This window comes from Ahaetulla prasina, chromosome 12 (genome assembly GCF_028640845.1).
Source record: "Ahaetulla prasina isolate Xishuangbanna chromosome 12, ASM2864084v1, whole genome shotgun sequence".
Classification (NCBI taxonomy): domain Eukaryota; kingdom Metazoa; phylum Chordata; class Lepidosauria; order Squamata; family Colubridae; genus Ahaetulla; species Ahaetulla prasina.
The window spans coordinates 25,943,767-25,958,233 of NC_080550.1; the positions used below are offsets into that span (position 1 = coordinate 25,943,767).

The window sequence follows — 14,467 nt, forward strand, 5'->3', positions numbered from 1 at the left end:
TATATTTCTAAATATTTAACCTTTTTTACTATTTCAAATCCGGTTACTCTTTCTAATTCTTCTTTTTGATATATAGTCATATTTTTAGTTATTATCTTTGTCTTTTGTTGATTTACTTTAAATCCAGATACCTTCCCATATTGACTAATTATATCCATCAGGTATATAACCGATTGTGTTGATTGAGATAAAGTAACAACCAAGTCATCCGCAAATGCTCTTAATCTATAATCTTGGTGTCTAATTTTAATTCCCTTTATTTTGTTTGATCCACGTATTTTATTCAGTAAAAGTTCTAAAGTTAAAATAAACAGTAATGGGGACAAAGGACATCCCTGCCTTGTCCCTTTTTCAATTCTAAAAGCTTCTGTTAAACTACCATTAACTATTATTTGTGCTGTTTGTCTCTGATATATTGCTCTAATTGCTTGTGTAAAATATTCCCCAAATTGCATCCTTTCTATTATTTTAAGTAAAAATTGCCAGTTCAATCGATCAAATGCATTTTTACTGTGATTATTAAGTGTTTCACCACAATTGTTAAGTGAATCACACGGTCGTTAAGCAAATTCAACCCTCGCTGACTTCGCTTCTCAGAAGCATGCCTGAAACATTTTGACTGCAGGATGCTGCCATTGTTGTCAGGGTGAGCTGGTTGCCAAGGGCTGAAATTGTAATCATGTGGCCACAGGGATGGTGGTGGTCATAACTACAAGGATGGCTTCTAAGTCACTTTTTCAGAAGTCACAATACCATTGATAAATGGTCATAAATTGAGGACTACCGTATCACCATTCTGAATAACAATCCTGCCTCAGTGGATTTCAGTCAGTTCAAAGAAACTAAGAGCATGGAGGGTTATTGCTCTATATCTTATAGTTTCAGCCATTGGCAAGCCCAAAAGGCAAGTGAAGACAGGAAATACCATTTCAAAAGATTGCCTTCTGGGGAACTGGATCCAGGAAGGCTCAGTGATCCCATGGATTCACATAATCACATGTGAACGTGTACTTCCTCTGGAGTAGTTGAAGATGGCTGGAGTATGGGTGGGCATTCTGCTTTGCGGTGGCCAGACCCCTTCCAGAAACTCATCCACACTGGCAGCAATGCAGGCAGTCCGGGCCTCGTGGCCCCAGAGCAGTTCCAAGTGGGGCATCTCTTCGCTTCAGGGCCTGGGCCCCAATATTGGACAACAAAGGATTAGAATAGTTTGGGAAGTTAGATTGAATCTGTGGGTGATATGCCAGTTGTTGGTTGAGGGAAATTTTGCCCAACGGTTTTTGTTATCCGGCCCCCAGTTCACCACGAGTTGTGCCATGCTGGTGCCTCCAAGGAGCACCAGAGAAAATTGGGCCAATAGCCATCCCTTTAATGCTTCCTCCTTTGCTTCAAGCAAGGCCTGATGGTATAAGCAGCTCAGCTGGTGGCTCTTCACGGCAGCATCTTAGCTGTGGTCTGGGTGAACATAGATTGGCCAAAGGCCGGCGAGTCTCTCCTCGGTTTGCAAATGCCTCTGGGGTCTGTTCGGAGGGCAAAATCTCTTAGGGCCAGAAATGCTGTAACGACCCGGCTAAAATGACTTTTTCTTGCAGGTGATCAAAGATCTGAAGGGTTCCGATTACAGCTGGTCTTACCAAACCCCTCCCTCCTCCCCTAGCAGCTCAGGATCCCGCAAATCCAGCATGTGCAGGTATATTTGGCTCAGCTACTGGGAATCTCTTGTTTTATTTATTTATTTATTTATTAATCATACTTTTATACCGCACCATCTTCTGTATGACTCAGGGCGGTTCACAGGCATATTAAAAGACAATATAATAAATAAGCATTAAAAACCCAATTAAAACTAAATATTATCATAGCCAAATCACTAAAAACGGTAAAAACCGGTTAAAAACCCATTAAAATTTAGCTAAAACAATTTATTCTTAGGCTAGTCTAGCGCGCTGAAATAATAAAGTCTTCAGTTCACGTCTGAAGGTCCGGAGGTCGAGGAGTTGTCGTAATCCCGGAGGAAGCTCGTTCCACAGGGCTGGTGCCGCCACAGAGAAGGCCCTCCCCCTGTTAAGTGGCGCTTAGCAGGAACAGGCTCCTCATGGGCTCAGACCTTATGAGGACCTCAGAGTAGGTTCAATGATACCCCAGTTGTAACCGTGTCTCGATGGCCAGAGTCCTTGTGACATACCAGATACTTCCCAAACCGAGTTGGCATGGAATAAAATCCAAGAGAGCCAGACTTGGGCAGCTGTGGTCAGCGTTGGCCTCGAACCGGACATAACAAATGAACTTGAGCCATGGCAGTTCTCTCCTTCAGGTCAAGCAAAGCGTGGAGCCTTTTGTCTTTGATGGTGGAGTAACATCTGTCAACGGGAAGTAGCTGGGAAAAGTTCTGCTCCAATCTTTAAGACATATTGCTCTTGATCTCACCTCAGAATTCTTCATAGACATTGAAAGTGCTTCTGCCTTTAGCTGAGGAAAGAATTAAAATACGTATCTGTGTAAGCTGCAGCATATAAGTCCCTGATCATAAGATTCAGCCTACTTTATTGATCCCAGCTGAAGAGGAAGAGCTGGCTTCTTGAAGGCTTCTTCATGGTGGAGAAGGACTCTGTAACAACTCTGCAGTCCTTGAATTGACATAAAATAAGGGCGGCTTGTATTTGCTGCCCTCCCCCAGAGGAACAGTGGCAGCATGAGGAGGGCACGTAGAGGACTGTTTGGCTTACCTTGCTTCTCACACCTGCAACCAGTGTCCTCCTGCTTCAATTCCTGGGGAAGCTCTGGTAGCTCCCTAGATGCACAGCATCCTCACCTGGTTTCACATTTTACTCCCATAGTGTGGCACAACCGGTAAATGCCAACACCCGCCTGTCAAGTGTTTCATCACACGACTCGGGCTTCATCTCGCAGGATGCCATGTTTTCCAAGCCTCCTTCGCCGATGCCCTTGGACATCACCAGCCAGGTGAGCTAAGGATGAACAAAGAAAAAAGTCCAGGACAGAATTATGGTGCTTGCGGGCAGACAGGTGCTGCCTCCTGAAAGAAGCTGGTGGCAGCCTAGAGACCTCCTCCTCTCCTGGGAGTGATGTCCCTCCTTCCCTGGCCAGCCTCCTTGGAAATGCAGATGGAGGGCTGTCCCTTTGTGCTGGGTTGATTCCGTTGTGTCCCTTGGGAAAGGATTGGGCCAGTTCCTTTTTGAGGAAGGAGGTGGGCCATGAGGAAGCCAGGGGGACCCTGAGGACTTGGAAGCCTCTTTGGAGCTGCTACCAGTAGGAGCCCCTTCTTGGACTGGAGGAAGGAAAGGACACGCGTGCCTTTCCTTGCCCAATTCAAAGGCTAACGCTGGCACTCCTCCAGCAGCTCTCTAAAGGTGACCCTGGCATGAGGACATCGACCTGGGGGTTGGGGCTTCTGCCCTCAGAGGGGTCTCAAGATCCCTCTGGTTGCTCACAGTTTGTGGGGAGGTCAAGAGGAGGGAAAATCCAGTTCTCAGGAGATCTCTGTCACTGCAGGTGGAAGGGGGTAGTTTCCCTCCCCCTCATGATAGCCTGGTGAAGGTTTGGACTTCCTCCTCCTCCCCCAGCTGCCTGCCGCTTTCATTTCTGCCTGTGCCTTGTCCCTGCTGCCGCTGCCGTTGCTGCCTCCGCCACCGTCCTCCTGACCTTCCCTAACAGCTTCTTCTCTTCCTCTCTGCTTGTTTGTTTTGCTGCTGCTGACGCGACTTGGGGCCTGCCAGAAGTCCTCCAGCTCTGCATCGTCCGAAGCCTCTGAAACTTGCCAATCTGTTAGTGAATGCAACTCCCCAACCTCGGTTAGTTCTGACTCTGCTACTGGATTCTATTCAAGTGGCCACAAGGTGAAGCTTGAGTCCTCCCACACACACACACACTTTCCCTCCCCTGTTTTATCTTGGGGCCCACCTGCACCTGGTGAAGAGTTGATGCATGCAATGGCCTCGGCCTCCTGCCCCCATGCTTGTTTGGGTGCTTTCTGCTTTCTGTTGGCTGAGCAGCTTAGGGAGCTCCATGACCAGCCGTCAGCCTGGACTCCCTGGGCCTTGCAGACCTCAGCTGGTGGGGGGTCTCAGCTACCCTTGGTGGGTAGAGTGAGAGCCCAGCCACCCCCGGGGCCTCCGTGGTTTCCAAGAGACCGAAGCAGTGTCTCCGTGAAGGGATTGGAATCCAGCCCATCTCTGGTGGAGCAACCAGGCAGAAGGGCCAGGAAAGAGCCTCCTGGGGGGGAGGGGGGGGAGAGGTACCTGCCATGGGGAGGATGCTGTCCCTGCCCTCTGGCCTGCAAGGCTCAGCACCCGCGGCACAAGGACCCAGCGGGCACTTGCCCTCCACTGGGAGTTTGATTAGATCTGCCCTGCCCTGGAATGGACCAATTCTCCTCCTTCAGTTGCCACCTCAGGAACTCGGCAGGGGGTATAAGGGTGGCAGGAGGACTTTGACAGACACTGGATGACTTTCTGAGGATCAGATCAGCCACAAAGTCTCCTGGGTGTCCCTTGGCCTCAGACACAGTGAGGGATAGCATCCCGGGGGTGACCTGGCCTAATCCTGCTTGGTGCAGACTCTGCTCCGTGCTGGGGCCTTGGGGGCTGGGCCCACCAGTCTGCAGACCTCCAGGGAGCAGTTGGCTTATTCATTGTTTTATTACTTTTAAGAACCACCCATCTCTCTCACAGAGGCACTCTGGGTAGTGTACAATAAAATATTAAAAGCATAAAAACCGCATATAAAATAACAGTATATAAAAGAAGCAAGGAATGTTAAAAAATTCATAAAAGGCGGGGAGGGCTTTTCAGTGTGTTAACCAGCCCCACGGCTGCGTCCTCCCCTGGGCTTCAGGCTGCAGAGCCACGTGTTCTCTCCTGTCCGGAAGGCCAGCAGAGTTTGGGAGGATGTCCCACTGGGTGGGGGCAGTGACCGAGAAGACCCTCTTCCCGGACCACACACACACACACACACGGTTGGAATCCTTTGGCAGATGGGATCCACAGCATCCTTCCTGCTGGGCCAAGTGGGACGGGTTGATATGATGGGACAAAGAAGGTTCTGTAGGTGGCCTCTATTCCATGGGTTGACAGCTCTTCCTCTTCAGAAACTCCTCCCACAGCTCTTTCTTGGCAGTTTGTCTCCCTGGATCTGGTCCTGCCTTCCAGGGCCACGTCTGAGGCCGCCCTCAGTCCTTCCACTCTCGGCAGAGGAAGCTCATCCCCGGGCAGGTCTTCATGGGGCTCGACTTCCAGCCCCCTCCCCGTTTTGTGGTCCTTTTGCAAAGACCCGGGAAGTGCAGGGCACCTTCCTAAGTATTCAGAGGCTTCAGGAAAGGAATGGGAAACGTGGTGGAGACTAGCAAAAGGTTGCCATGCATCAGAGGAACCTGGTCAGGATCTGGATTAAAGGGAGACTAAATCAAATGCCTTTATTAAGCCACGCACAAGAGCCCCGCTTATCCAGAACTGTTTTGGAGCTTTCTACTTCGTGGAAATGGGCAGAGTATCTGGGAGGGCTGAGGGGATGCCCAGGGCCCTGGCGCAGTAGGATGGTCCTGGCACTTAGCTTCTGGGTGCCAGTGTGGCCTCATTGGGCTTTGATGGCATCTCACAGGCCAAGGGAGATGGGCCCTCCAAGGCTCAAGAGTTGCTCCCGCTTCCTCGCCCAGTCACCTTCCCCTCTTGCCTTGCTTGGTTTCCCAGCGCTGGGATTGCCAGTCATGCCAGCTTTGTATTTTTCAGGATTGGTCCAAGCTCCCCATCTATGAGCAGCTGGGGGCAAATGCTCTGCAGCGCAGAAAGGATCGTGTGGAGCTTCTCCGGGAGGCAGAACCAGGCTCGGCCTCCCTGATTTATCCAGGGCTTGGCTTGGAGGATGGTCCTCGGCCTCGCCTGTCCCCTGCTTCCATTGCTGCCAAGGTATGGCCGGGCCCCAGGAAGCGCCCTTGGGCCACATCAGCTGGTCTGGGGGTTCATTTGGAGCGCTATTTGGGCCACTGCCTTAAGCCCTGAGCCATCCCTGCCCAGCCCGCGATCCCAGATCCAGGCAGATTCGAGGGAGGTCACGTGGAGGATCAGGTGCTGATTTTACTTATGAGTGTTTGAATAATTGGAATAAAACAGATTGCCTGCTTCCAGTAGACAGAATAGAAGGTGGGGAGATGTGGGGGGCTCTAGGTAGGGTTCTCATTGCTTTCCCTTCAGTGGGCCCAATTTTGAAAGTGTTTGCATAAGGGGTTTTCCAAGGATGAGGCCTCTGCCTTCCTCACAAGCTGGAGCTGAAGCGAGTTGCTCTCTGCAGGCAAGGCCGAGCGAAGGGGTCCCCCATTTAATCCTGGTCCCCAGAAAAAAAGACCCCAGGAAGGCTCTGCAGGCTGAGCAGCTTAAACAGCCAGTGAATGCAGCAGCCTCTGGCCCTGGCAGGTATTCCTGAAGCTGTGAGTCAGTGCAGAAGTAGCCAAGGAACTGGGGCAGAGTGTTGGGGGTGTGGGGGTGTCCCACCTCAGAAGCCGTGCTGATTGCAGGCCCCTCCTTCCCACTGCTCAGGCCAGGTGCTCAGGGTGAAGCCAGTCAGGACTGCCCTGGCAGCAGTGAGAGGAGCCCACCTCCATCCCTGGCCTTGGAGGCCTGTCCGCCTGAGCACAGGAGCCCTGCTTGGAGCTGGGGGAGGGGGCACTTGGGACGCTGCTCTCTCTTTATTTCACATTTCTGAACTGCCCGTCTCCCTCCAAGAAGGCCATAACACTGACTCTGAGCTTGCTTCCCCTTCTCAGCAGCATGGGGAGGAGGTGTCTCCAGCAGCCAGTGACCTGGCCATGGTGCTGACCCATGGCCTGAGCCTGGAGCACCAGAAGAGCAGCCGGGATAGCCTGCAGTTCTCCAGTGGCTATAGCACCCAGAACACCACCCCATCCTGCTCTGAGGACACCATTCCCTCTCAAGGTAGGAGGTTGGCTTCAAGGGGGGCAGGCAGGCGCCTGGCTGGGAGGGTCAAGCAGGAGATGCGACCAGGCCTGCTGAGGGGCTTCCAAGCCACTGGAGAAGATTCAGGTGCTGGCAGGGGTTGGGCATCTCTGGCAGATCCCTCATAGCCTGGAAACAGAATCCTTCTTTGAAGGGTCTTCTGGAAGGCCGAGAGGCAGAAGCAGCTGCTCTCAGCCAGGCAGGACCTTCCTCGGCCTTCCCAGGAGCCCACATCACCTGACGTGGCACACCTGTCCTAAGCAGCCCCCGTTGCTGGCTGAAGGCCTTGCCCAGCTCTCCGTTTCTCCCAGCAGTGGAAAGAAGCAGTTGGGCTTTGCTGAGGCTAAATGTGCTCCGAGCTTTGATGTAGGAGGGTGCAGGCCAAGACTCCCTTGATGTGCCCCCCCCCCATGTGCCTTGCCTCATGTAGCAACATGTGCTTGGGACAGCTTTGTGCTGAAGCAGGAGGTGTGGCTCTGACTCGGGTTCAGCTGGCGTGGGGAGTGGCCTCCCCCTGCTCTGGATCAGTGACCAACTCCAGAAATTAACTCCACAGAAGGCTCAAACGACTTCTGTTAACTTTGGCCTTTAGTAAGAGTGACTCTGCTTACGCCCCCTCCCCCATGCCCCTAGGAATTAGGGACATCTCTGTCTGTGTTGCTCTCCCACGCCTCGTCCTTGTTTTGCGCTGAACCCATGTTATGATAATGGCCCATTTCGGCCAAGGTCTTACTCGGGGTCCTTTGCTGGTCTCTGCTGCTGATGCGTCTGCCTGTCCCTTCCTCAGGTTCAGAGTATGACTGCTATTCAGTGAATGGGGACATCGAGGGAGACAACCAGAATGAATCAGACAAATCCTCAACCATCCCTCGCAACAGCAATATTGCTCAAAATTATCGGCGGATGATCCAGACCAAGCGACCGGCTTCAACGGCCGGCCTGCCCATTGGCACCGCCTTGCCAACCGGGACCACGCCAGGCGTGGCTACCATCCGTCGCACACCTTCCACCAAGCCCACAGTTCGTCGAACCGTCTCCAGCGCTGGTCCAATTCCCATCAGGCCCCCCATCGTCCCCGTCAAGACCCCCACTGTGCCTGACTCGCCCAGTCACGCCAGCCCCCTCCGGATGGGCAGCGATGAATGTGTCTTCTACGCCGACGATGCCTGCTCGCCGCGTGGCCTGGACTTCACCAAACCTTCCCCCAAGAGGCTGAGCCTGCCCAATGCCAGCTGGGGCGGCAATGCCTTGGAGATTTCAGTGTATGCCGGGGCTGGGAAGCCTTCCACAGAAGAGGAGCAGCAGCTGGCCGCCAACCGCCACAGCCTTGTGGAAAAGATTGGTGAGCTGGTGGCCAGCGCTCATGCCCTGGGAGATGGCCAGTTCCCTTTCCCCACGGTGTTCTCGGACCCTGGTCCTGAGGAGCAGACCCCCAACCCCCCTCCACCCGCTTCCAGCGAGCCCCCCGCTGAAGACATGCTGGTAGCCATCCGCCGTGGGGTGCGCCTTCGTCGAACCCTAACCAACGATAGGTCAGCGCCACGGTTTTTGTGATTGCTCTGCTCAGCTGTTGACCCGGACTCCTCCCAAGCGCAAGGCGCTCGGACTCAGCAAAGGACTGGAAAACGTGGTGGAGGCTGGGCAAACTGCCAAAAGGCTGCCACGCCTCCCACGGTCAGGATCTGAGTTAAAAGGAGACTAAATGAAATGCCTTTATTAAGCCACACACAAGACCCCCGCTTATCCGGAACCATTTTGGAGCCTGTTTCCTACCTTGTCCTCCTGTCCCTTGTACACTCTCTCTCTCTGCCCTCCACTGCAGCAAGGTGGGAAACCAGCACCTGGCTCCCCTTCCAGCTTGGAGCAGCAGCGGAGGAACCCCCACACAAAACAGAGCTTGTTTCCCTTCTGTTCGTCTCCTCCTTGCAAGTATTGGCTCCTCCAAGGACCTTGCAAGATGGAGGAGTCTCGAAAGCCAACCCTTCCTGAGGTGTGTGTGGACTGTGGGCTGTGCGAGGGGCGGGACCCCCTCCCTGAAGATGGCTTTCTCTCGGGAGGGGCTCCCTTCTAGTTGAGGGGGTCTCTCCGGTGAGACTGCCTCAGGGAGGGGACTGACTCTCCTTGGAAGGGTGCCTCCTTCCTTGCCCAGCCCAGCCCTCATGCCTGGCTTGAGCTTCACAGAGGCCTCCCTGGGGCAGGATGGGTACGGCAAGCAGCGTGCTCTGACACACGATTTAGAGCATGGTTTGCATGGAGGCACATGGGCACAATGACACCCCCCGAGGCTTTTCTGTGGCAGAATGCCTATTGAGAAAGATGGTAGAGATTAGGCCAGGTACAGACATGGCAGCTGTGCCAGGTACTGCCTCAGGCGGGCGTGGGCTTCACAGGCCTTTCCCTGAAGGGGAGTGAGGGAGCTAGGGTGGGGCATCTTGAACACAGCACTTACCCCAAGCCATCTAAAGGCCCCGGGTCCCCTGGATTTGGGGTGTAAAGGAGGCTGGTCTGAGAGAGCACCAGGGTAGCCGCCCATGGGCAGGTTCCTCTTGTCTCAGACCAATCTGGACTCTTGACCAACCGAACAAAAAGGGAGCCAGGAGATGCTCCTTTGGCTGATGCTTTGGGGGAATGGTTTGAACAGAGCAAAAGCCCTCAGCTCTGTGACCACCACGACTGGTCTGGCAGATCACCGTGACTGATGCCTTTGGTTTGACATGCTAGTGCTGGCTGGGCTCACAAGCTCCACGAAGCCAGTCTTGGTTGGCTTGATTTCAGCTCCACATGATGTGCAAGGCCATCTGTGGCACTCTCAGAATCCTCTTGCACAAAGCTGAGCCACATGGCCAGGCTCTCTTGGAAGAGCCCAAGCGATGCTGAAGCTGCACCAGAGAGGGGGAGAACCGCCAAAACACAAAGTCCTGAAGAGGGACTTTCAGAAACGGCTCTGCTCTCCCCTTTTGGGAACCCACAGCAGTTCCACGGTGGGATGGTTTTGACGGCCAAGGACAGAAGCGGCGAGTTGAGCCGTGGCCCTGGCTTGCTTAGCTTCGCCCCAGTGGCCTGAGCCATTGACCTGCCTTGGAGTGAGAGCCCAGGGCCTTCATTGCGCCTCTTCTTGGCCTCTGCCTGTGCTGGGGTTGCTTTTGTGGCAGCTGTGCCAGGGCTGTCTTGCCTCGCTCACTTCTCCACTTTGTTCATTCTTGTCTCACCAAACTCTTCTGCACTTTCATTCCCCAGAACGCTTTGTGTCAAAGAAGCTTGCCTCGGCATATAGTCCTGACCAGTTTTGTTTACAGATGTGGAATCTGCCTATTTTTGTAGTTGGCAGGAAGATTTTTAGCGGGGATGTTGGCAAAAATGATGCCAACGTAGCCATAATGCATTTATTCACAGCTGGCATGAGATGCAGCTTTTCCATGGTCTGGAATGAGATGTGAAGGCTCTTCTCCCAAATGCTGATATGGTGAACTTCACTTCTCTCTGAAACTAGAAATTAGTCTCTGTTGGCAAAAGGAAAGTGATGGTGGGAAAGAGAAGACGGTTTTGAAAGGTTGCAGAGTGGGAGAGTAAATGGCATAGAGACACGGAGGCTTGAGAAAAGCTGCCTTTCCTTGGCAGGGCTAGGAAGGGAGAACTGTTGCAACACTGCTCGTTCTCCCGTTTTTAGTTGCAGAGCTTTTGATACTGGGCTTGGCATGTCTGGTACAGGTGGCATCCAGAGGTCAACATGTGGTGCACATGTGGTACGCGAGAATGAAGCAGAGAAAGCAAAATTGAAAGTGAATGTTTGCTGCTGTTGCACCAATAAGGATTCCAGTATGTTCACAATGGGAGGGAAAGTATATTTGGAAAACTTGAGTTATTTCAAGCAGCACACATCAAATGTAAGCATGTAGGGTAGAAGGTTTTAGGGCACTGGTTTTCCCAACCTGGTGTTGGGACTTCCAGTTTACACCTCTGGAGAACATGAAGTCCGATCAGGCCCTGTTCTGAGGGACAAAGAGCTCAAGGGCACGAGAGGTGATGCAGTGGGCTCACAAGGGCTGGGGGCTTCCTTGGCAATGGAGAGGCAGCCTGTCCCCCTCCCCCCCGAAGGCCTTTGAGGGGGCAGCACGACGGCTCCAGCATCCCAAGAGGAAGGCCTCCCTTTGTACATAGCCGTTTCCTCCCCACCCAGTTCTACCCGTGTCTCTGTGCGCCACATCATTGTAGGCCCCTCACTCTTCGGCTCTTGTGATAACTCTTCGTTTTAACATGTCAGCCCTCCTGTGGATCCCACACCCCTCAAACACGCCTGTGTGAGATTGCTGCTTTTTGCTTTTCCAATTTGTTTTGTACAGTAAGAAACAAACCTTCTAAAATGTCTTTCAGCTGATGTAACTGTCCTGGTGCTGTTAACTTGTTCTTCCGTTCCATCCCATAATTTATTTTCCTTCTAACAGTCCAAGCTTCTCCACATACGCCCTTTCTTCCAATTTAGTTATGTTGGGTTTTTTCATTCAAAATAGTCACCGCTACAGGTAACAAACGCACTGTGAAGATTTCAGTATTAATAAAAGTTGTACTGTAATTAATGCAAATAGTTCCTCTTCATTCTGCCCTTCCTGGTTTAAAAAAAAAGTAGAGGTTTATCAGTTTCTTGAACCCGCAATTACCCAGCAATACTCATGTCTACATTTTGCAACACGGCAGATATTCTTAGATGCTGTTGTGTCTTGCCCGCTCTCACCTCAGCCGGGGTCTGCTTATCTGCTTCCGAACGCTGAAGAATGTCCTAGTATGCCTCCTGGCCCCATGCCCAGACAGGCTGAAGAGGAAGAAATACCTCCAGCCCCCAGCTCTGGCTCCATGTCCAGGCAAACGGAGCAACTAGACCCCTCCCCCTCCTCCACAGCATGTGAACCTGAGGAAGGTCAATTACCAACAGCTGCAGACTGGAGTGACCCTCGCGTCAGAAGACTTGATAGGCGGAGGCAACAGAAGGAAGGGAGGGGCAGGCCTGGATAAGTGCTGAGTCATGGAGCCACACCCCATGGCCTATATAAAGGATCTGCTTTCTGGCATTCTCTGAGTCAGGCAAAGTCTAAACATATCTTGCTGAAGTTACTTTCTGATCTGCCTGCCTGCCCTAAGGACTTTGCTAGGACTTTGGCAGAGCTGCAGAGGCACGCCTGATTCGGATTTCCCTGACCCGGCCGTCAGCGGAGGAGTGGGACACGACAGATGCCTTCAACCCCAATCGATACGAGATGTTGGGTGATCATGGCTGTGCCTACATTCAGAATGGAAGCCTTCACTCCCAGCCTTGCAATGAAGTTGCCAAAAGCAGTTGTGTGACACTGTCCAGTCTGGCTGGAGGGCATAGAGTACAGTTTGTTGACACTCTGCAGCACAGATCATTTCCTCACCTGCTATGCTGTTGCACTGGGTTGAAACTACCTTCCTTCCCTTTGTCTGGAATAGTGTATGGTTTCCTGTCTGAGCAGTGGGTCGGACTAGAAGACCTCCAAGGTCCCTTCCAACTGTTACTTGTTAAATACCGTATTTTTCTTGGTATCAGACGCACTGGACTATAAGACGCACCTAGATTTTAGAGGCGGAAAACTACTACAGTGTAGTAATATATTACTTAATAAAACATCAGTATAGCAGAATAATTTTTACAACCACGTATACTTATTACAGCCGTGTAAAGTCAACAGTGGTATATTAAAAACCATCATCACTCATTAACAAATGAGGAGAGACTTTAAGGTTCAAGCACTCCTCTAATTTTCTGGAAACCCCAAGAACTCATCATTGTCGCTGGTGTTAGAACTCAGTTGCTCACAATCACTAATACCACTTTCTTGATTACCTTCATAAATGATATCATCTTCAGTTCCATCTAAGGCATTGCTAATGCCACATTTTTTGAAGGACCGTGTAACAATCCTTCATTCAGTTCCATGATGTTTTCACCCATTCACAAACTTGAGTGATAGTGGGCTTCCTCATTAGTCCAGTCAGATGATAATTACCAGCAGCCATCCATTTGTTCCACTTCTCGCATGTAGACTTTGAATAGCTTGTTGATGGAAACATTAAGAGGTTGCAACTGGCTGGTAAGATCCCCCAGGAATTACAGCTAGATGAGTATTTATTTATTTATTTATTAGATTTTTATACCACCCTTCTCCCGAAGGACTCAGGGCGGTGCACAGCCAAGTAAAAACAACATGCACATAGACAAAATTAAAAAAACATATTAAAAAACTGATTATAAAATGGCCAATTAAAATTAAAACTAAAGTAAAACAATCCTAAAACCCCACTTAAAATTTCATCAAGCTAGCCCTGCAGGGTGAAATAAGAAAGTCTTGAGCTCGCGTTTAAAGGACTGGAGGTCGGGGAGTTGATGCAACCCCGGAGGCAACTCATTCCATAGGGCTGGAGGCCCTCCCCCTGGGGGCCGCCAGTCGGCATTGTTTGACTGACGGCACCCTGAGGAGGCCCTCCCTATGGGAGCGCACAGGCCCTCCCAGTGGTGGGATTCAAGTAATTTAACAACCGGTTCTCTGCCCTAATGATTTCTTCCAACAACCAGTTTGTCAAACTATTCAGAAAGTTAACAACCGGTTCTCCAGAAGTGGTGCGAACTGGCTGAATCCCACCACTGGGCCCTCCCTATGGGAGTGCACAGGCCGATGGGAGGCTATAGGTGGCAGTAGGTGGTCCCGTAAGTACCCCGGTCCTGTGACATGGGGCGCTTTAAAGGTGATGACCAGCACCTTGAATTGCACCCGGAAGACCAAGGCTGTCATGGAGGCCATGAACTCCTGAGCCGTCGTCGAGGTCTCGCCTGCAGACGGCAGGTTGAAATCCCCCATAACCATCAGTCTGGGGGTATCCACCGCCGTCCCGGCTATCACCTCAAGCAGCTCGGGCAGGGCTGCTGTCACGTAGCAAGGAGCCAGGCACGAAACCAGCAGACCCACCTGCATCCCCAGGCCCCACTTCACAAGGAGAGACTCACATCCGGCTATCTGCGGGACAGTGACCTCCCTCGGTTCAAGACATTCGTTAATAATAACTGCCACCCCCTCCACCCCTACCCTGGGTCCTCGGCTGATGAAATGTACGGAAGCCTGGCGGGCACATCTCAATAAGGGAAACCCCCCCCCCGGTGCCCAACCAGGTCTCCGAAATGCTCATCAGGTCCGCACCCCCCTCCTGTATAAGGTCACATATGAGGGGGGCTTTATTTATCACGGACCTGGCATTGCACAGCATCAGCTGAAGGTCCAGGTCCTGGGGACTCCGGCCAACCGGGGAACAGGTAAAGCCAGGGGGACCGGAGCGTGCGATCGCTCATAGACAGTGAGCCGCACTCCCCAAACATGATGTGGGCCCCCGCTTCCGCCATATCTGCCCCTCCCATGCACCGTGCTGATGGAAAAGCCCATATACGGTTGAGATCCCGACTCCTCCTTCTCCTCCAGACTTATAGCCTCCAAGCCGCG

The 14,467-nt window shown here is 52.1% G+C and overlaps 1 protein-coding gene across 6 annotated transcripts in view; it reads left to right on the plus strand.

Moving 5' to 3' along the window:
* MTSS2 (MTSS I-BAR domain containing 2) overlaps positions 1 to 13,398 on the plus strand; it is an 80,479-nt gene extending 67,081 nt beyond the window's left edge. For 5 of the 6 annotated variants that reach the window (XM_058154942.1, XM_058154943.1, XM_058154947.1 and 2 more), the window contains 6 exons: positions 1,593 to 1,690; positions 2,838 to 2,964; positions 3,738 to 3,857; positions 5,745 to 5,921; positions 6,776 to 6,944; positions 7,753 to 13,398. In XM_058154942.1, coding sequence (XP_058010925.1) covers positions 1,593 to 1,690; positions 2,838 to 2,964; positions 3,738 to 3,857; positions 5,745 to 5,921; positions 6,776 to 6,944; positions 7,753 to 8,519 — 1,458 coding nt within the window. In that variant the 3' untranslated portion in view covers positions 8,520 to 13,398. The remainder of the gene's footprint in view (positions 1 to 1,592; positions 1,691 to 2,837; positions 2,965 to 3,737; positions 3,858 to 5,744; positions 5,922 to 6,775; positions 6,945 to 7,752) is intronic. The other variant, XM_058154944.1, reaches the window with a different exon arrangement.
* The last annotated feature ends 1,069 nt before the right edge of the window (positions 13,399 to 14,467 follow it).